Source organism: Cnephaeus nilssonii (assembly GCF_951640355.1).
Source record: "Cnephaeus nilssonii genome assembly, chromosome: 1".
Taxonomy (NCBI): Eukaryota; Metazoa; Chordata; class Mammalia; order Chiroptera; family Vespertilionidae; genus Cnephaeus; species Cnephaeus nilssonii.
Window position 1 is genome coordinate 14188143 of NC_137072.1, and position 22747 is coordinate 14210889.

A 22747-nucleotide genomic window follows, 5' to 3' on the forward strand; every position below is an offset into this window, starting at 1 on the left:
AACGATGTGGTCCAAAACGTAAATATCCTTCTGGCCAAGGCAGGAAGGTCTGGATGCACAGAAGCAAGAGGGCTGCGGGACCCTCTGTTGACCTTGTGATGTACCCGAAAGCAGGTTAATACCGGCGCTTTCCAAGCCTCGGGGTAACAAGATCCACACACAGAGGTCCACAGCCAGGTAGCCGCTCGGAATCCAGCAGGGAAAATGGGTCTGCGAGTCCTCCGCCCTCTCGGAGAACCTGAGCACGGAGGGCAAGCCCAGTTAACACATTTGCTTCTGGGCAGTGGGATAAAAGACAGTCAAAAGCATCAGATAGGCTCTCTCTCTCTCTCTCTCTCTCTCTCTCTCTCTCTCTCTCTCTCTCACACACACACACACACACACACACGTAGCTGGAGAGCAGCTTACAAAAAATAAATGCCACGATGACTTCGAAAGGCAGAAAAAAAATCCAGAATCCTCCGGAAAAAAAATAGAAGGATCCCCTGTAAGGTTATGAAAATCTTCGCAGATCGTTCATTGTTTCTTTCTGGGATGAGTGTGTGCGTATTTCCAGAAGGTTTCGTTTGTCTGCCCCACCCCCGTCCAGTTGCGCTTTTTACTCCAGATGTAAACCGATCTCACAAACTGGATTATGTGGGTGGGTTGTGCTCCGAGCCCAGAGCTCCGAAAAGTCAAGAATCCTAAGAGAACGGCGAGCTGCGAAGCCCTTCACATCCTCCGGGGAGAAGGAAAAACACGCACGAACACAGGCACACTCGCGCGCGCGCACACACAGAGCCCCCGATTCCGGCCGCTCTGCACACGCTCCCCGCCTCCCCGCGCGCCCGCGCCGCTGCACACCGCGCCCCGCTCGCCGCCCAGGGCACCCAGGCGGGTCCGGGGCTCGGGAGCCGGGCGGGCAGCCCAGATCCCCGGCTGCAGCCTCGGCGGAGGCGGGCCCCGGTCCTTGGCTCCCCGCGGCGGCGTGTTCCGGCAACAGCTACCGCCCAACCCGGAGCCACTGCACCCCGCGCTGCAGCAAGGAGGCGGTGCGGGCGCGCGGCCGTGGGCCCGGCCTTCGCCACCGCGACGGGAGCGGCCGCGCCGCCCCGACTGAGAGTCAGGGGAGACCCCCGCGGGGGCCGCCGCGCCGCCCTCGCCCCTCGGAGCCGGGAAGGTTCGGGGCGATTGACCCCGGCCAGCTGTGGAGGGCCGGCGCGGCACCCGCAAACCCCCGGGCTGGGAAGTGCGGGGGCGTTGCAGGCTGGGGGAGGGGAGGAGCGGAAAACCTGGAGCGAGGGGGCAAACTTCCAGAGGGTTCCCAACTCCTTCCGAGAGGGGGGCCTGGCCGGCCGCCCACTGCCCCACCTTGTGGTGTAAAGGGACTGTCGCCGGGTTGGCCAAGGACTGAGGGCGGTGGGAAAAGCCATCAGTTACACCCCGGCGGACAGATCTGAGACCTAGGACGGCTGACTTGGGATCTTAGCCACCTGCGGCCAGCTCCCCTGCACAGCAGAGTGGGCGGTGGGTTTTCTTGCAAGTGGAAGGTGAAAAGAACATTTCTACTTGAGAATCAACTGGGTGCAAGTGTTGTCCACATTTTAGTATATCAAGGGTAGGAAAGCAAGCCCAAGAGTCACCATAAGCTGAGCCTGACCACTAAGGCCCCGGGAACTGGGTACCGGCCTGAACCAGGAATGAGAAGGGCGTGGGGAGATCGCTAGACGCCAGACCGGACCCCACGGGTGGGGGCTCGGCTTTTCTGGAGTCTCTGCCACGGCTCTCCGGAGCTTCTCTCCAACACACTCCCCCCTCACTCCCTCCGGCCGGGAAAGGGCTTCCCCCTGGGAACCCGCAATGAAATCACGCCGTTCCTTCCAGGTGGAGCCGGGGAACCCTTTCCCCAGCACGTGGCCCTGGTTCCCGGCAGAGCGCCTCCCCTCCCGCTCCCCGCCCGGCGGGCCCGGACGCCCGCCAGCCTGGAAAGAGAGTGGGAGAGCCGGAGGCTGCAGAGGGGCGCTGGCTGACCACGGCCTCCGCCCGGCCGACCCGGGGACGCGGCGTGCGCGCAGTCTCCTCGGATAGGCGCCCTCGCGTTCTGCGGCCCCTAGAGCCCCCCGCCTTCGCCTCGCTCTGCCGACGCACAGAAGCTCATACTCACTCTCACCGACCGGCTCCCCGAAGTGCTCACAGGGCAACCGCCGTGAGCAGGACCCGCACAGCCGCCACCTCCGGGAAGACACCCGCGGGCGGTACTCCTCGTTTCTCCTCCTTCCTCTTCTCCGTTCCCCCTCTCTGCCCGCCAGGCTCGGAGTCCAAGCCCGGCTTGGGGAATCCCCGCAACCTTCCCGGCCGATTTGTTCCAAGAAGCGCGGCTCTGGCGCTGCTGTGGCCAGGGCGCCTCCTCTCCCCAAGTGGGCGGTTGGCGCCGCGTCCGGGGTGCTGGGGGGAGCTCTGCGGACCCCGAAGGCGCCGGCAGGTCCGAGTTCGGGAGCTGAAGGGTCACACCCGCCCAGCAGCAGGACGGTGCGGCGGCGCCTCACCAAAAACGAACCCTCGGGACACCGCGGACACCGGCACCCGCGGACTCCGCTGCAGTCCAGGGGCGTCTCCACTCCAGCCAGCCGCGCTGCCCCTGTGGCTGGAAGTCTCCCGAAGTGCAAACCGGGGGGTTCCGATGAGTCCAAGGTGAGAGCCTGCAGGGGACTGAGTCCCAGAGCCCCCCGAGGAACGGGGGGAGAGAGTGCTTCCATCCTCGTTGCACTCACTTTAAACTTAGCGGCTTCTGGGACTTCGCTGGAGGGCGCGGAGTGGCACCAGCGCGGACTAGCAGGGGCGAGAGAGCACCTCCAAAGACTTGAGCGCGCGGGGGTGCCTCCTTTTTCCTTCAGGATGGCCCCCCTGGCTGGCTCCTCTTCCGGCTGAGCCCATTGGAACCGCCAAAGATTGGGAGATGAAGCTGTGCAGTTCCCCTGGGACCAAAGTATATATATATAGAGAGAGAGATGTTGAAGGAGAAACCCAAAGCCCTCGCCTTGCTGTACTGAGTAACTTTTCTTCTTCGTTTTGGATTTCTTTTCTTTTTATTACCTCCCTCCCCGCTCCCTACCTTGTCCCCCCTCATCCCACCCCCGTGCCCGGATCCAGGTGAAGAGGGGGCACACGGATCCAGTTGTAGAAAGTCCAGAGTTGGGAACAGGGTAAAGTTCCACTGTCTTCCTGGGCGCGCACGTGTGTGTGTGTGTGTGTGTGTGTGTGTGTGTGTGTGTGTGTGTGTGTTTGCTTGAGAAGGGTGAAACCCGCCTATCCTTACTGTGCGGAGAAATACATAATGTGTAACTTTTCAGTGTGCTTTTAAGGTGCAAGCTCTAGGGAGCCTTCCTATTCATTGTTAGTGCTTTCTTCTGCTTTCACATTTCTTCTCCTCTCTAGGAAGGAAGCACGCTGGTGAAGCCGAGAAGCCCTCACTCTCAGGTACAGTGTGCATTTGTTCCCTTCCCTCCTATACGGGCCCATTGGAGCTTGCCAGTAGAGGAGGAAGAAAGCTGTGTTTTATATGCCCTTCAGTGGACAGTGGCAGGACTTTCAAGGAAAGGCCAGGGTATTCTTCCCAAAGGATCCTTCATAGAGTTAAAGGGTAATTTTTACTTTTATTTCCTCCAAAGGAAAAAAAGGCCTCTGAAAACAAGGGAGATGGAAATCTTTAGTTTGTCTATATGATTATTATTACAATTAACTAACTCTGAAACTAGTATACCTTTAAGAGTTCAAACTAATTTCTTGTAGAATAGGGCCCCTTAACACATTAGCATCTGCAGTAAAGAGAACTAAATTTTATTTCAATAATTTATTTTTTTGTTTTTCTCAATATATTTGCCTAGACTGTCTTAATTTATCCCCCAATCCAAAGTTTATACTAAATCACCTTTAAAATTATGCCAAGCGTCTCTCTCCCTCGCAGATTGTTTAAGGTAATACATGTTGGATTGTTTTCCCATAATAACCCAGTAGTTGAAAAAAAGTTGAGTGTTTTGCTGATTTCAGACAATTAATGGAAATATGAATGTTTTGCAGTTCAGTTAATGGATACCAAAGGTAACCTGAGTTTCTGATTATATTATTATTTAGCATTTAAGTTTCTTCTAAGGCAGTGAAAAAGGCATGATATACTGTATTTTAAAATTGTAATTAACAATTTGTTTGCTTACCCCATGAATTTTCTTAAATCTGTGGATTGAAGTGTGTGATAAATTATCACTTTAGTTCATTTTTTTTGTTTGGTGCATAGTTTATGAAATTTATTTACAGTGGAATTACCTCCAAATTTCCTGGATTACTAATAACTATTGTAAAGAGCTTTTGATTCCTTTTACAAATATAAAGTCCTCTATTAATTCAAGACTGGAATATGATATGAAGAACCAACAGGGAAATATAGGTTTCTGAATTGAATAACAACATTTAAAAAAACTATTAAAATAGAATAAATGAAATCCAAACAGCAATATTTTTTTAATTACTACCAAGTTGCACCCTACATAGTTTTGAAATATAAAAGGAGATCTGCTTACCTTAGAAACATCTTTCTGAAGTTGTACCTGACTACAAAGCCCTAAGGTACAAATTGTTTTGGCAATCAGACATGAAGACCCAGAATGCTTCAGCCGTAAAAAAACAGATTTCTCAGTTATCTATTCTGGACATCCCCACAGAAATCAAACTTATTTACTATTTAGCATTCTCCTGAGATATAGAAGATATTTTTCTCTTTATTTTATTTTCAAATAAAAATATGTGTTTGGTGTTTTTTGTTGTTGTTGTTGTCGTTTGTTTGTTTAAGAATGCTTTTACTTGCTCTTGTGTAAAGCATATATTTGCTTTCCTTTCTTCCTGTATTTTTGTGATATTTTTTAACCTTTATGGATCCTGGTGATGGGGTACTACATGATTTAAGGTCTACATTATGAATACTGAACTAGCAATAAGAACCCAATAAATTACTACATGAAAGTGGTCATTTCCTTTACTAATAAAAGTGGTTTTTTGAACCTTCATTTTTAAACATAAGTGTAATTATTTTTAAAGATAGTGTCCTAGGAAGAACTTTTTGAGAGCACAAAGTGAAGGTGTTATTTCAGAGATAAACATTGCTGGACATAAAAGGCAATTCTTAGGCAATATTGCAAGTAAGAAGTGAATTTTATCTTTAATATCAATCCATCTTTTTTTTCCTTGCTTATTTGCTTACACCCTGGTATCAACTCCCTGTATTTATCTTGTGCTTCCATTTTGTTACTCCAAACACCCAAAGTGCAACGTCCTATCTAGGAATATCTAACCCAGAAAAGAATGATACAATATTGTGATCTATTTTCCTCTTTTAGTCAAAACCTCTAGTTAGACATGTTAGGTAGATCTAATTAAATTCTTAAGAAGAAAACAATCATATCACACTAATTCCAACTAAAGTGTCATTGACTACCATTTTGCCTAATTCAGGAATATGAAACCAACTTAGCACAATTTCTGGCAGTGTGATACATATATGGGAAGCAAAGTCACCTCGGTCATCCTTAAATTTTCATACAAGATTGAATGTTAATAACTATGGTACTGTTTTTTATGTTTTACTTTTTGTGTTTTTGATAGTGCCCTGAAACAATTACTAAAACCTACATTTTAACCTTGAAAGAAACATTTAGAAAGTTTTATATTTATATATCCATATAGCATTTTAGGAACATTTCCACTGGATCTTGAAACTCTATTCTAAAATGGAGCCAGTCTTCACATAATTGTCTTACAAACAAAAGTCTGCATTACTGTTCTTAATAACTTGATTTATGAGTACTGGTAGACATACCCAGTTATATTAGATGGAAGTAATAAGCTTTTGAAAGTCTATGGACTTAACTTTTCTAAAAATCCTGATGATAAACTACATTAAAAAGCATTTGCTTTTAAGCTTTAGCTTTACAGATTTCTTTTTCTCATGTTTATCTTTCTCCAAAATCTGCCTCTGAATTTCAGCCAAGTGGCCACAAGTCGGCAATAATGTGACACACTCACGTGGTTGAGATCACGGAGTTTGCCTTTCTCATAGCCACCATAGATTTAGAACTGAGAATTAATTTCTATTTGTCTACTGAAACAGAATTTTTGGACTGGAACCTGGATTCTTTGTCCTCCAGAGTCAAAGAATGAATCCACGGACAGAGAGTAGTATAGCAAAGGTGGAAATTTATTGAAGAACAAGTACTGACTACTATGTGGGGACAGGGAGAGTCCCACAGAATGGACTCCCACGTGGGGAGAGGGAAAGGGTCCCACTGAGTTCCCTTTCCCTATGGCTTATAAAGGCTGCAGATCCTGGTGCCTTGATATCCCCTCTGATTGGTCACTATTCCCTTAGACTGGTTACTATAGGAACTCCTGGGCTCAAAGGTCCTACCTCACAAGGGACAGGTGAGGTTCTCCCCCCTCCTTCCTTATTGTTTTCCTATTCCCTTTGGGCTTTCTTCTTCTCCCTCTGAATGAAGGGCTTCCTTCTCTTTATTTTGTAAACATAGACCTTTTGTTGTTCCCAGCTCCCTCATTCTATGGAAATGTGCCTGTTGCAGCTTTTCAGCTCCCCTATTCTATGGAAATGTACCCTCTGCTGCTCTGCAGCCCTGTGCTTCCTGCATGGTCCCCTTAATTGCTAAAATTTCCTAAACCTGTCCTATTTTACCCCTAAAATTCCTGTTTCACTATGAAAGAAGCATTTTCATTGAAACACATACTGTTGGGTAAGGGTTATCTACATGAAAGCAGATAATATCTTTAGAACAATTATTCGTTAACATAAACTAAAGTGTAACATTGGGTAATTTTCTCCTAATCTCTTCACTAGTTCTCTTTTCCTTTAATTAGGGTCTCTTTGGGACACTGGGTTACTTCTCATTCCTTTATTCATGTTTTACACCCTGTTTGTCCTGGTCCCTTGACTGACCCCCAGCTTCTCTGCCAGCATGACATTAAAGTTCCTTTTGAATTTATTTTTTAGCTGTAGTGGCAGTTATTTCTGTAATGAACACAAATCCTCTCTGTGATAGTTTCCCACCATACTTCCTTCTCCATACAATGGCCTTTCTTTTTCTGCTTGCAGTTTTGATCATTTGGTGGAAATTTACCCAATGTCTTGTCTTAGTCATTGTCCTTCACTAGGCACTAGGGAGAAAAGAGTAAACATAATTCTCTTGTTCTGTGGCCCCACAATAGAGTTTCCCATATAATGGAAGATTATAGACCAATAAGCAAATCATTGGAATATGAGCTTGCTTTTATTGTACCAGTTATACTTTGCTAAATTAAACCCAAGTCTTCTTTTGTTAGACCTCTGGAACCCACCCCACAATTGGCTCCAGTAATAGTTTCTCTATTGCTCTTTGTTTCTAGGTTGTTGGTCCCACATTCATTCAAACTGTGTCTTGAGAGATAGCCTGTAAACTACCCAGACACAGTCCTTTATCAAGGACAGATGCAACACAGCATATTCTGTGAAGTGCTGGGATACAATACACCTGGGTTTGAATCTTGGTTCTGAAATGTACTGCATTACTCATGGAAATCATTTCACTCTAGTCTGAATCTTTAATTCTCTTGTGTGTAAATGAAAATTATAAGACTTAAATTTGAGGTTGGTTGAGAGGTTTTATTTATTTTGTCTGTGCAAACTACCCACTACAAGGAGGTACTTCATACATGTCATTTCTATTCCTTGCCATTAGACTGTTTCAAACTATGTAGTGAATAACTAATTTCACTAAAAGTATATTAAAAATAATTCAGTTGCTCAAAATACTGTATTTTAACCAAGAAAAATTGCTCAGAAAGTGAGATGAAAAATTCTCAGGAAGATGCATAAAACATTGTACTTTTTTATTCCCCTTCATAGTAAATATTCTGTAATTTTGGTGACATGATTTATCAAAATTTTGAAATACTCAATTTGACCTTTGCACACTATTTACCCTCAAAATGTATTTATAAGTTTAGTACTAATTCTTTAAATACCCTCCCCTTTAAGAGAGCAACCCTTGTAAGAATATGATCAAAGCAGCTTTCTTGAGTTTTGTCTGGCTTAATCCTGGCTTTCAGATTAGTTATAATATATATAATGCGTCTTGATCATTATGGAATTATCTATAACTCATCAGAGGAGGAAAATGTATTCTATTAGTTATAAAAATTAAGAAATATGTTGAGAATGAGCAATATTAAATAAAGATAAAACATTATTAAGTACATATTTTAAATTATTTGGCCTCCAATTTATTAATATCCTCATTAAAATTTATATTTGTAGAAAATATTATTTTTATTACATTATATTGCAATAATATTTTCTCAGTTTCTCTGAAGTAAATTTGTATATTGGGAACATTAATTTCAATAGCATTCATTTGTTGTATCTTTTGTTTATGCATATTTATACCAAAACCAAACATAATGTTTTATTTTGTGTTAGTTTGGCATGTTTTAACCTTTTAGTAATATGGTAAACCAAAAAACACAATTGAACAGTAAACATAACTTACTCATTGTGGGAGTAAGTTATGTTAATATTAGATTTTTTGTCTTGGTTTTATTAACAACAGAATTTAAGAACTAACAAAAAGTTAGGTGGTGAGTCATTGTGAAAAATTTGGTGAGATTGCAGTCTTTTTATATGGTTTTCAAATATGGTCAGCATTTATTATAGTTAGCTTTTATAGTGGTACACATTTGAGGATTTGGTACATTTTCTGTGGAGATTTTTCACCACTATCTTGGTTTCCAGTACACTAATGAATGTAGCCAAAAGTATAAAAATATTGACTTTAAATTTATTATTCATTCATTCATTTCATTCATTCATTTACTCACTCATTCTCATATCCATTACTAGAGGCCCGGTGCACGAATTCGTGCACCAGTGGGGTCCCTTGCCTGGCCTGCAGAATCAAGCCAAAACCAGCTCTCCAACATCCCCCAAGGGGTCTCAGATTGCAAGAGGGCGCAGACCAGGCCGAGGGACCTCACCAATGCATGATTGGGGCTGGAAAGGGACACGGGAGGTTGACCAGCTGGGGAAGGACTGTGGGAGAGCTCCAGGGCATGTCTGGCCCATCTCACTCAGTCCCGATTGGCCGGACCTCAGCAGCAAGCTAACCTACCAGTCGGAGCATCTGCCCCCTGGTGGTCAGTGCACATCATAGCGAGTGGTTGAGTGGCCTTAGCATATCATTAGCATATTACGCTTTGATTGGTTGAACTGACAACCGGACACTTAGCATATTAGGCTTTTCTTATATAGGACTAGAGGCCCAGTGCTTGATTGAATCATGCATGTGTAGGGTCCCCTACACACTTTCGCTTTTGATCGCAGGGGAGCTGGGTGCCTGTCCGCTGGTGCACCAGGCCTTTCAGAAGCCTCCGGTGCGGCGGAGGCTTCTGAAAGGCCTGGTGCACCAGCGATCAAAAGCAAAAGCGTGGGAGCTGGGTGCCTGTCCGCTCAGGCACCCAGCTCCCCCGCTTTTGATGGTCCGTGGCGGGACGTGAGCTCGCTGCCCCAGAGGCCCCTTCTGTGCCGCAGCACAGCCATGGCACAGACGCTGAGCTCGAGCCGCCGCTGGTGACGCGAGCTCAGCGTCCCGCCAGCCCAATCGGCCACCCCGAGTCCCGCCCCCCCCCCGCGCCTCCTGGCCAATCGTGGGCATAGCGAAGGTACGGTCAATTTGCATATTTGTCTATTATTAGGTAGGATGCTTCAAGATTAGACCCTTAACAGCATTTACTAATATGGTAATCTTCTCCAATTTCAGCAATATAACTTAAAAGGCAAAAAAATAAAGGAGAAAGAAGCAAAGAATGAGGGTAAAATATAAAGTTAATAATTATTTAGAACTACAAAAACAATTTTCTACATCTTGTTTAGGAATACTTTTTTTCACAAATGTTGATTCTCTATTTCCAAAAGTATTTTCTTACCATTCCTCTGAATTTATTTTATATACTTTTAATAAGATGAGGATAAATGCAAGATTTACAAGAAAGATAAATAGAATTGCATAAAACATGAACATATCCCTAATCACATATAATGGATCTTTAGAACATGTAAAAAGGTCTTAATTTTCAATTTAGTGAATGGTAAAAAGTTCAAAATGTAGTTTTAAATCTTAACTTTTTTAAAATATGAAAATGCTTATAACACAAAAAATAAAATTTTTATTAATTTTAAAAGACACTTGTTTTAGGCAGTGAACTAGAATAAGGCAGTTTCTTTTTCTAGTGACCTCATCTTGGAGGCCTTGATTGGAGCCAGTAGTACTATACTTACTCATTCATTTAGAAAATTGCCAGTGAGCTATGAGATGGATTTTTGGACCTCCTGAACTCATTTCTGCCTATTGTGTCTGTCTTTGCACTATGCAACTAGCTTCTCTGTCTTGCCTTTGTTATTTAATCACTTCTTATTTATCTTTGGGAAGAAAATATCATTTTATAAGTGAAATGTATGCCTGTTTTCCAACACCAAACAACACAGGAATTATTCTGCTTGCAATTGAAGAATTAGAAGAATGCTTCTTTGAATAGTTATGAAAGAGGCTTCTGGAAAATATTGCAGAAAATGCCCCAATTGGAACTTACAGTGAAACTTAAAATATTACAGAAGAAAAAGAATATATGTACAATGGCCTTACCTAGGTCACTTTCTGTAAATGTGAACTTATTCATCTTTGTAAATATGCAAGGTAATTTTACAACAATAGAGTTCCCATGGCAACTATACTTTAAAGCTTATTTGACTTTCATTTGAAACATGTTTTGTTTTTTTAATATATTTTTTATTGATTTTTACAGAGAGGATGGGAGAGGGATAGAGATTTAGAAATATCGATGAGAGAGAAACATCGATCAGCTGCCTCCTGCACACCCCTTACTGGGATGTGCCAGCAACCAAGGTACATGCCCTTGACCGGAATCGAACCTGGGACCCTTTAGCCCACAGGCCGACACTCTATCCACTGAGCCAAACCGGCCAGGGCGAAACATGTTTTTTGAAATGTATAAACACACGGTTACTCTCTACACTAGAGGCCCAGTGCAATAAATTGGTAGTGCACAGAGGGCGGGGTGTGTCCCTCAGCCCAGCCTGCACCCTCTCCAATCTGGGACCCCTCGAGGGATGTCCGACTGCCCGTTTAGGCCTGATCCTGGTGGGATCGGGCCTAAACGGGCAGTCGGACATCCCTCTCAAAATCCAGGCTGGCAGGCAGTCAGATATCCCTCTCACAATCCAGGACTGCTGGCTCCTAACCACTTCCCTTCCTGCCTGATTGCCCCTAACCGCTTCTGCCTGCCAGCCTGATTACCTGCTAACCACTCCCCTGCCAGCCTGGTCAACACCTAACTGCTCCCCTGCCAGCCCGATTGCCCCTAACTGTCCTCCTCCGCCGACCTGGTTACTCCTAACTGCCCTCCCCTGCCAGCCTGGTCGCCCCTAACTGCCCTCCCCTGAAGTCCTGGTCCCACCCAACTGCCCTCCCCTGCAGGCCTGGTCACCCCTAACTGCCCTCCCCTGCAGGCCTGGTCACCCCCAACTGCCCTTCCTTGCAGGCTTGGTCCCCCCAACTGCCCTCCCCTGCCAGCCTGGTCACCCCTAACTGTCCTCCCCTGCAAGCCTGGTCACCCTTAACTGCCCTCCCCTGCAGGCCTAGTCACACCCAACTGCCCTCCCCTGCTGGCCATCTTGTGGTGGCCATCTTTGACCACATGGGGGTGGCTACCTTGTGTGTTGGAGTGATGGTCAATTTGCATATTACTTCTTTATTATATAGGATTATACTTTGCTTTGACTTTTAGGTACAAAATCTCTGCAACTGCGGTTCACTTGGTAACTGTTGCTTTAGTGCAATGTGTCTGTGCCATGGTTTGCCCTAAGAAGCAAGTGCTGGAACTGAAAAGCAACAGTAATGAGTAGCCCCAGAGAATAAACCCTGGTTTTGAACAAAGTTGTTAAATTTTGGAAGAGAAAGTGTCTGAGCATCCTCCACAATGTACCCAAGTGTGTCTGTAGTTTCAGCTATGGTCTAGTCAGCAAATTCAGTTTCTATTTCTGTGTAGATCACATTTACACAAAGTAATAACTACATTTTAAAAAAAATGTAATGAATGCAAAGACTTCCTTAAACTTTGTCTTGTGTATTTTCCAATCTAATGCTTATTTCTGTATCTCATAAGTGTTGCAGAAAGATAATTTGCATAAGTGTTAGGCTTTATAAAAACCATTTGTTGTGTGATTTCAAACAGCTCAATTTATCTTTTGTTATTTTAATGTTAAAAAGATCCATGTACATAAAATTTACATAGACTAGACTGTTCAATTGAGGTATTACATTTATTTTTAAATGTATTTTTGTTTTATTTTTCTAAGCTATTAACTCTGTAATGGGTGAAACAGAATACCTAACTTAAACTGCTGTCCATGAAAATGAGAAGTCACTAATATTTAGCATTCTTGAAAAAATAAAAAATAAAAATAAGTACCGTATTTTCCGGCATATAAGACGACTTTTTAACCCAGGAAAATCTTCTCAAAAGTTTGGGGTCGTCTTATATGCCAGGTGTTGTCTTATAGGGCGGGTGCTGAAACTTCCGAGCTGGACTGGAGAATCTGAAGTCACTGCATATGGTGGGGGGAGCTCAAAAACGGCCACACTCCATTCATTTCAATGGAGCCGGATGGAGACCGCACGTGTCTCCGGTCGGCTCCATTTTGTGCCGCATTCGGTCTCTGCCTGGCTCCATTGAAATGAATGGAGTGCAGCCGGGTGCTCGCCGCATACGGCGGGGATGCGGCCGCTGCCGTTTTTGAGCTCCCCTGACCGTATGCGGCGACCGTATGAAAGCAGCAAGGGCGGCGCTGTACAAGTACGGTAGAAGAAAATCCACTCACCAGGATTCATGGAAAGAAGTGACTTAATGCAGTCCCGATGACAAGGTGAGGGGGCGCCTCACCGGGAAGGTGTAAGTGAAGGACGGAGCAAGCTGCAGGCGTCCCGGACGCCCAGGGTATGGAAAAAAGATAGAGTGGCGCTGTGTCCAGAAAAATACATTTAAAGATCGCATTCGAGAACAGTGGAATGAATGGATGGTTAGCGGTGAAAAGTCATTCACAAAAGGGGGAAACATGCATGCTCCACAGTTGGATGTTTTGTGCAAGTTTGTCATAAAAGCCTGGAATGATATTGATGCAGAAACAGTAATCAAGTCTTTCAAGAAGTGTGGCATATCAAATCCATTAGATGGTATGGAGGACGACTACTTGTGGCAAGATGAAGAGGAAGCCGAAGCTGAGACCACACCATCTGATACGGAATTCGATCCATACGATGACTGCCTTAGAAATGTATCACAAGATGTCATTGATGTACTTATGATATCAGATGACGAACAGGAGGATTTTGAAGGCTTTTAAAGGGAAACTGTCACGCCAGCTAAACCTATAAAAATACCGTAGCTTGCAGTTATGATGGGCTAACTCGCCAGGGACTTGCCCAGCACTTGCTCTCTCTCTATTGTTTGTTATCTTCCTCCTATCATCATCAGTTCCAGTTTGGTTGACAGCTTAGAAAACAAACAGCATGGCAGCACCCATGGGTTTATTGTCTTATCCTTCCTTTCAGCTTTAGAGTGAATTAGGAAAAGTTTAATCCATTTGCACTGTTTTATGTTTACATGATTGATGATAAACAGCCTTATGTTTATAAGTGACAGTTTTCCTGCTAAGTATCTGCATGTCATAAGCATTTGAATTAAAATTACCATATTGAAATCAAATCTGATGTTTTTTTAAGTTTTTATTTGGTGTGTGTTGGAAGAGGGGTAGTCTTATATGGCGAGTATATCCCAAACTCGATATTTTAACTGGAAAAGTTGGGGGTCGTCTTATACGCCCAGTCGTCTTATACGCCGGAAAATACGGTATTTGAACCTGGCTCAGTAAATTGAGCTTCAACCCATACATCAAGAAGTCACCATTTCAATTCCCGGTCAGGGCACATGTCTGGATTGCTGGCTTGATCCCCAGTAGGGTGTGCAGGAGGCAACCAATATTGGGGTGTTGTCTGTCATAGATGCTTCTATCACTCTCTCCCTCTCCCTTCCATTCTCTCTAAAAAACATCAATAAAAACATTTAAAAATCATTTGACACTTTGTTCCATTTTCTGTTTTAGGTTTTAACAGCATGAACTTGAGGCAGGATAGTAAGAAGTTAGGAACATTCCTTGGCAATTGGAATGAAGAAACTGAGACAGCTGATTTAAACTGGCCCCATCCAGCACCCTGACTCTCCTGCTTCTTCCACAGAGACAGGGTCAACAGACCTGACACTTTGTTCCTAAGATTACTTGATGATGGTCAGTACCTCATTGTCCTGAGGGCTCAATGCTTAAGGGAGTGGTCATGCAAGGGAGAAAGAAGCAGGCGAGTCAGGGTGCTGGATGGGGCCAGTTTTCCATGCTTCCTGTAGAGAAGTAGAGGCAGGTAGAATTAACTAGGTCACACTGCCTCCTTCTCCCACTCTGTAATCCTATTAGTAAACCCCATTGTTAAAAGGAGAAAATCATCTAAGTCACATTTATTTATTTATTTATTTATTTATTTATTTATTTATTTATTTTTAAAATATAGTTTTATTGATTTCAGAGTGGAAAGGAGAGGGAGAGAGAGAGAGAGATAGAAACATCAATTATGAGAGAGAATCATTGATTGTTTGCCTCATGCATGTGGAATTTGAGTAGGAAAAGGTAAATTTTGATTCCAAGGAATCTTACCAATATGTGTCACAATTTGAAATGCGATAAAGAGAACCATTAATTTGAACATAAGATGGGATTTATGAATGTCAATGTAATTAAACAAGGATGGCACTAGACCAGTGATGGCGAACCTATGACACGCATGTCAGCACTGACACGCATAGCCATTTCTGATGACACGCGGACGCTGAGGTGGCCGCATGCCGAGGATGAAACATTTGCTGCTCCTGAGGATGAAACATTTGCGACTAGAGTCTTGGAGTTCTGTCTCCACCTTTTAGTCCCCTGTTCTCCAACCGCAGAGGAAAGAAATAAGGAAAGTGTCTGTGCTGCCTCCAGAAAGTATCTATATACCTGATCGGTCAGTTGCCTCCCACAGAGGGAGGCCAGACTGCAGCCAGCCATTAGTAGGACATCCCGTGAAAGCTTCCGGACTGTGAGAGGTGGCAGGCCGGGCTAAGGGATCCCCCCCCGCTCCTTCCCAGTGCACAAATTTTTGTGCACCTGGCCTGTAGTATTTTAATATGGAGTTGGAGAGAATGATATCGGGAAAAGCAAGCACATAGTTTTAAGAAATGGATTACAGAACAGTATCAAATGTTGCAGAGATTAATAATATAAAGAATGAAATGAGGGAAGAAGATTTATAGGCTATCACTGGTGATATTAGCAAGAACAATTTTATTGGAGTGATGAGAATTTTTAGCAGTGGGTCAAGGAGAAAATGGTAGATGAGAAATCCAAGATAGGTCTGGGTCATTCCTTCAAATGAAAGACAGGTACAGACAGTGTTGGAAGGTCTATTAAGTTAGTTCCCAATAAGAAGCAAAGCATGCAAATACAGGGAAAAGATTTAATAAATTGCTGAAGCAAGGTATCCAGGGATTAGTTGAATGTCCCATCTACAGGGGATTAGCTCCAGGAAGAAAAAGAGACTTCTTTCTAAAAATATGACAGAGGCTGGTACATTTTGCCTTATCTAAGCTCTTCCATAAATATTTACTTTTTAGTTGCATAACTTTTTGTACAGATATTTTTTAAAATTAAAATACGATGGCATGTAGTAAGCTATTTTGTTTTTTAATTAAATTTATTGGAGTGACATTGGTTAATGAGATTATATAGGTTTCGAGTGTACGTTTCTATGATACATGATCTATATATTGCATGTGTGCCCACTACCCAAAGTCAAATTGTGTTCCATCACCATATAATTGGCCTCCTTTACCATTTACTACCCACCTCCCTCCATTCCTCTTCCCTTTGGTAACTACCATGCTGCTGTCTGAGTAAAAGTTTTTAATTTGTTGTTTTAAAAAATACATTTTCATTGATTTCAGAAAGAGAGGGAGTGAGAGATAGAAACATCAACGATGAGAAAGAATCATTGATCGGCTGCCTCCTCTACATTGTCCATTAGGGATTGAGCCCGCAACCTGGACATGTGCCCTGACTGGAAATAGAACTGTGACCTCCTGGTTCATAGATTGATGTTCAGCCACTGAACCACACCGGCCAGGCAACATCTCAGAAATTTGGATACGTCATATTGTCATTCTCATTTGTCTCTATATATCTTTTGTTCTCACCTTCTATTTCATATATGACCCAGTCATTTTTTAGTAGTATGTTGCTGAATCTCCATGTATTTGGGTTTTGTTTTGTTTTTTTCACTTTTCAAAAAAATTTTCTAATTTCAAAGCATTGTGGTCAGAGAATAAGCTTGGTATGATTTCAGTATTCTAAAATATGAGGCTAGTTTTGTGATCCAACATGTAGTCTATCCTTGGAATGTTTCATGTGCACTGGAGAAGAATGTATAATCTGATATTCTGGGATGAAAGGCTCTGTGAGTGTCAATTATGTATATTTGTTCTAATAAGTCATTTAAGGCCAGTATTTCTTTTTCTATTTAATTGTATTTTTATTGATTTCAGAGAGGAAGTGAGAGGGAGATAGAAACATCAATGATGACAGAGAATCACTGATCAGCTGCCTCCCGCATGTCCCCTACTGGGGATCCAGCCCGCAATGGAGACATGTGCCCTGACTGGGAATAGAACCATGACCTCCTGGTTCATAGGTTGACACTAAACCACTAAATCACACCAGCTGGGCAAGGCCAGTATTTATTTATTGACTAGTGGCCCGATGCATGAATGAAGATTCGTGCAAGAATGGGCCTATGTTCCCCTGGCTGCCGGCATCACCTTCACTCTGGCCAGAGCAGCCTTTCCACTCTGCCCCAGAGCCGCCTTTCTGCCTTCCCACACTGCCCAGAGGACCCGAGCAGCTGGGGTGGTGTGGAACGCCTGTGTCATTGCCATGGCAACGACGCAAGCATCCTGCCCTGTCCCTGGCTGCTCTGCACCTGTGTATTCAAATTAACCCACCATCTTTGTTGGGTTAATTTGCATACTCACTCCTGATTGGCTGGTGGGCATCGCGAAGGTACGGTCAATTAGTATGTTGCTCTTTTATTAGGTAGATTATTGGTTTTAGTGATTTATCTTGTCCATGGACTATTTAGATCCCAAACTATGATTGTGTTATTGTCATTTTCTCCCTTTAATTCTGTGAGTAGTTGCTTTATATATTTTGGTGCTCCTTGATTTGGTATACATATATTGAGAAGTGTTATGTCTTCTTGAGGTAGTATCCCCTTTATCATTATAAAATATTGATCTTTGCCCTTTGTTACCTTTGTTATCTTGAAATCTGTTTTGTCTGACAAAAGTATGACTGCAGCTGCTTTTCTGTGGATGTTATTTGCTTGGGAAATCATTTTTCATTCTTTCACTTTGAGCCTGTACTTGTCTTTGCAGTTTAGATGTGTCCCCTGAAGGCAGTATACAGTTGCATTTTTTAAATCTAATCTGCTACTCTGTATCCTTTTCTTAGTGAATTCAGTCCATTTATTTTAGGGTGATTATTGATGTATGAGGATTTCCTATAGCCATTTTATCTGTTTGGTGTGTTTTTTCCTGGTTCTTTTGGTTCCATTGGTTCTTTTCCTTTGTGTTTTTGTCTGTTGTTTTTGTTTGATGGTATTCCATACTTTATTACTCTGTTTCCTTTTTTTTTTAAGTTATGTTTCTTTGTTTTCATTAGTGTGTGTGTGTGTGTGTGTGTGTGCGTATGGTTACTGTTAGATTTATGAAAAAAAAAGTTGTATGTATACAGTAGTCCTTTTTTCTTTTGAATGCATCTGATATTTATCTTCCTTTATAAATTCAGACCGTTATCCCCTCCTTTTTTATGTTTTTGTTGTAAAAAATTATTCCTGTTTATGCTGTAAGTTTGTTGGTGGTTTGTTGTGACCCTTTGTTCTTTGTTTTAGTTAGAATAACCCCCTTAAGTATTTTCTGAAATGAACATCTTCTAGTAATAAAGTACCTCAGCTCTGTATGTCTGAAAAAGTCCTTATTTCTCTTTCATATCAAAAGGATAACTTTGCTGGATATAATATTCTTGACTGGTAATTTCTCTCTTTCAGTAGTTTGAATACTTGTTTCTACTTTCTTCTGGTTTGTAGTTTCTGCTAAGTCTGATGATAACTATATATGGACTTTCTTTTATAGGTTACTCTCTTCTTTTTTATTTTTTATTTTTTATTTTTATTTTTTATTTTGTTTTCCTTATTTGAGGAGATATAAAAAAATATTGCTGCAAGAAATGTCTGCGATTTTACTGCAAATGTTTTCTTCAAAACTTTCTGTTTTAGTGATTTAAATCTTTAATTTCTTTTGCGTTAATCCCCATGTATGGTGTAAGAAAGTGATCCAGTTTAATTTTTTTGCATGTATCTGTCCAATTTCCCCAACATCATTTATTGAATAAGCTATCTTTACCCCATTGCATGTTTTTTCCCATTTGTCAAGTATTAATTAACTATGAAGTTGTGGGTTTATTCCTGGGTTCTCTATTCTGTTCCATCGATCTATATGTCTGTTTTTTATGCCAATACTATGCGGTTTGATTACTATACTGGTAGCCTTGAAGTATAGTTTAATATCAGGTAGCCTGATTCTTCCAACTTTGTTCTTTCTCAAAATTGCTGTGGCTATTTGGCATCTATTGTCCATATAAATTTTTGGAATATCTGTTCCAGGTCTGTGAAGTACACTGTTAGTATATTGATAGGAACTTCATTAAATGTATAGACTGCTTTGGGTCGTATGGACATTTTAATGATGCTAATTCTTCCTATCTATAAACATGTTATATGCTTTAATTTATTTGTATATTCTTCAATTTCTTTCTTCGTGTATTATAATTTTTTTAGTACAGGCCTTTTATATCCTTGGTTACATTTATCCCTAGGTATTTTATTATTTTTGAAGCAATTTCAAATGGGATTGTTTTATTATTTCTCTTTCTGATAGTTCATTATTGGTGTATAAAATGCAACTGATTTCTAGATATTTATTTTTTATCCTGCTACTTTACTGAATGTATCAGCTCTAATAGTGTTTTGGTGGAATCTTTAGGGTTCTATATATACACAATCATGTCATTTGCAAATAATGATAGTATTACTTCTTTCTTTCCTAATTGCATGCCTTTTATTTCATCTTCTGTTCTAATTGCTGTGGCTAAGACTTCTAGTCCTATGTTGAATAAGAGTGGTGAAAGCAGACATACTTGTCTTTTTTACAATCACGATGGACATTTTTTAAATTTTTGTCCATTGAGTTTGATGTTGGTTGTGGGTTTGTCATATATGGCCTTTATTACATTGTGGTATGTTTCCTGTATTCCCACTTTGCTTAGAGTTTTTATCATAATGCATGTGGGATTTATAAAATGCCCTTTTCTGCATCTATTGATATGATCATGTAATTTTTATCTTTAATTTTGTTTTTGTGGGGTATCGTGTATGTTGATTTGCAGATATTGTACCAACCTTACATTCTGGAATGAATCCCATTTGATCATGGTATATGATCTATTTAATGTATTGTTGCATATAGTGTACTAAAACTTTGTTGAGGATTTTAGCATCTATATTTATCAGAATATTGGCCTATACTTTTATTTTTTTTATTGTGTCTTTATCTGGTTTTGGAATTGGGATAATACTGGCCATGTAAAATAAACTTGAGAATCTTATATCCTCTTGATTTTTTTAGAACCATTTGAGGAGGATAGAGGTTAGTTCATTATTGAATGTTTGGTGAAATTCACCTGTGAAGCCATGTGGTCCAGGGTTTTTTGTTGTTGTTTGTTTGTTTGTTTGTTTTGTGTGTGTGTGTGTGTGTGTGTGTGTGTGTGTGTTTATTACTGCTTCAGTTTCTTTATTTGTAATCTGTTTATTCAGATTCCTGATTCTTCCTGATTCAGTATTGGAAAATTGTATGTTTCTAGGAATTTGTCAATTTTTTCCATATTATCAATTTTGTTGGCTAACAGTTATTCATAATACTTTCTTATAATCCTTTGCATTTCTTTGGTGTCAGTTGTTACTTCTCCTCTTTCATTTTTGATTTAATTTATTTGAGGCCTCTTACTTTTATTCTTGGTGATTCTGGTAAAGAGTTTGTCAATCTCGTTAATTTTTTCCAAAGAACCAGCTCTTGATTTTATTGATGCTTTGTATATTTCCCTTAGACTTTATTTCATTTATTTTTGTTCTGGTATTTAGTATTTTCTTTTTCCTACTCACTTTGGGATTTCTGTGTTGTTATTTTTCAAGTTCATTTAAGTGTAAAGTTAGATTATTAATTGAGTGTTTTTCTTATTTCTTGAGATAGGTCTGTAATGCTATGAATTTTCCTCTTAGTATGGCTTTCACTGTGTCCATACATTTTGGTTTGTTATGTTCTCATTTTAATTTGTTTAGAGGTATCTTTTGTTTTCCTTAACTCATTGTTAACCCATTCATTGTTTAGTTACAGGTTTTTTGCCTCCATGTCTTTGTGTGTGTTTTTCAGTTTTTTCTTGTGATTGATTTCTAGTTTCATATTATTATGGTCAGAGAAAATGCTTGATATGATTTCAATCTATTTGATCTAGAACTGAATTTTTTAAGATGCGAGATTTTTGAAAACTGAAGTTTGATTTATGTTCCTTTTTTTCCTCCTCTTCTTTTTAAAGTAGGCCCTTTAACATTTCTTTTAATGCTGGTTTGGTGGTAACAAACTCCTTTAGCTTTTTCTTGTCTGGGAAGGTCTTTATTTTCTATTAATTTTAAATGATAGCCTTGTTGGTAATATAATTTTGGTTGTAGACCCTTGCTTTTTATTACTTTGAATATCTCATGCTTATCCCTTCTGACCTGACATGTTTCTGTTGAGTTCATGAGAGCTGCCTTTTAGGTAACTATCTTTTTCTTGCTGCTTTTAAACTTCCCTTTTTTCTTTAACCTTTGATGTTTTAATTATGATGTGTCTTTATGTAGGCCTCTGGGTTCTTCTTGTTTGTAATCCTGCACTTTCTGGATTTGTGTGTTGTTTACCTTCACCAGGTTAGGGAAGTGTTCAGTTATTATTTCTTCAAATAGGTTCCCTTTCTTGTTCTCTTCGCCTTCTAATATCCCTTTGATGCAGATATTAGTACAATTCATGTAGTCCCAAAGGACACTTAATCAATCCTCATTAATTTTTTTTCTTATTGCTGCTCTATTTGGGTGTGTTCTGCTATATTGTCTTCCAAATTGCTTATTCGATTGTCTGCTTCATCTGACCTATGGTTTAGTCCTTCCCAATGTGTTCTTCATTTCAGATATTGTATTCTTTATTTCTGACTGGTCATATTTTTGTGGTTTCTATTTGGTTATTTTTTAAAGTTTCAGTCTTTTTGGTAAAGTACTTGTTTTGTGTATTGACTTTCTGAGTTCATTAAAGTGCTTATCTTTGTTTTCTTGTGTCTCCTTGAGTTTTTTCTGAACTGAAATCTTGAATTCTCTGATATTTATATCACATATTTCTACATCTTTAAGTTTATTTTGTGGATATTTTTAAATTTTCTTTCTGAGCTTCCTTGTTATGTGGGTTATTTTTGGTATTTGATGGGTTCATTCTCTGTCCAAGCATCTATGTCTGAATGGACTTCTGTAATTGATTGCTAACAAGAACTTTTTAAATTATATTCCAATAGGTGTGATAAATCACAAGTTTTTAGCTCTCCTGCCTTTCTCTGACTTTTCAGATCTCTGTGGAGTGGTGGATAATGGCCTGTGTGCTCTGGAAGGTGACACCTTCCATGTGATCCAGGTGTTTCAGTTTCAGAGGACCAACTGAGCAGAGGAACGTGGTGAGTGATGGTGTTCCAAATTCGTGAAATACCAGTGCTGTCCTCCACACCCAGACTCTGCTGGCAGTGCAACCTCAATGTGTGGGCGTGGGGTGAGCTGGAAGAACCTTCTTGGTTGCTTTGCCCTCCAATAAATTGTGACCAGCAGACCTCCACAGCATTCCCCTGTACCTCCACTTGACCCTGGGATTAGCCCCAGAGTGTGCCCTTCACTCAGATTAAAAGTGTTTCTGTGGTACAGTTCTCAGGTCTACAGATAAAGTGCTCTGCAATCTGACAAAAAGGGTGAGGGTAGGTGAGCTCTGGGAAGGTAAGGAAAGGCAGCCAGGCTCTGCTGCTTTGTTTCTCTGTCTGGAATGCTGACTGTCAGACTACTGTGGCCACACCTCTGCTTCATTCCTGCCCAGGTCATTGGGTTCAGCTTTTCAGATCTCTGGAGTGGTGAATAATGGCCTATGTGCTCTGGAAGGTGGTGCCTTCCATGTGATTCAGTTGTTTCAGTTTCAGGGGCAGTAACAAAAGCTGATACTGTCCATTTTTGCAGTAATGCTCACTAAATCTTTTTTGCTCTTCTTGGCTGAAGGGAGTGCCACTCACAACCTGATTCCTCTCCTCTCTGGGCTGAGTTCTGCAGTGAGCTTTGGGCTGCAGGGCTGTGTATAT

At 41.4% G+C, this 22747-nt stretch overlaps 1 protein-coding gene across 1 annotated transcript; it reads left to right on the forward strand.

Moving 5' to 3' along the window:
* Positions 1-634: 634 nt before the first annotated feature.
* LOC307102063 (uncharacterized protein) lies at positions 635-22039 on the forward strand (the record flags this gene model as incomplete). The annotated part of the gene is made up of 4 exons (XM_079775518.1): positions 635-1047; positions 2094-2670; positions 3415-3456; positions 21980-22039. 4 exons carry the CDS (start codon positions 635-637, stop codon positions 22037-22039), a joined length of 1092 nt encoding a protein of 363 aa, XP_079631644.1.
* Between the last annotated feature and the right edge of the window lie 708 nt (positions 22040-22747).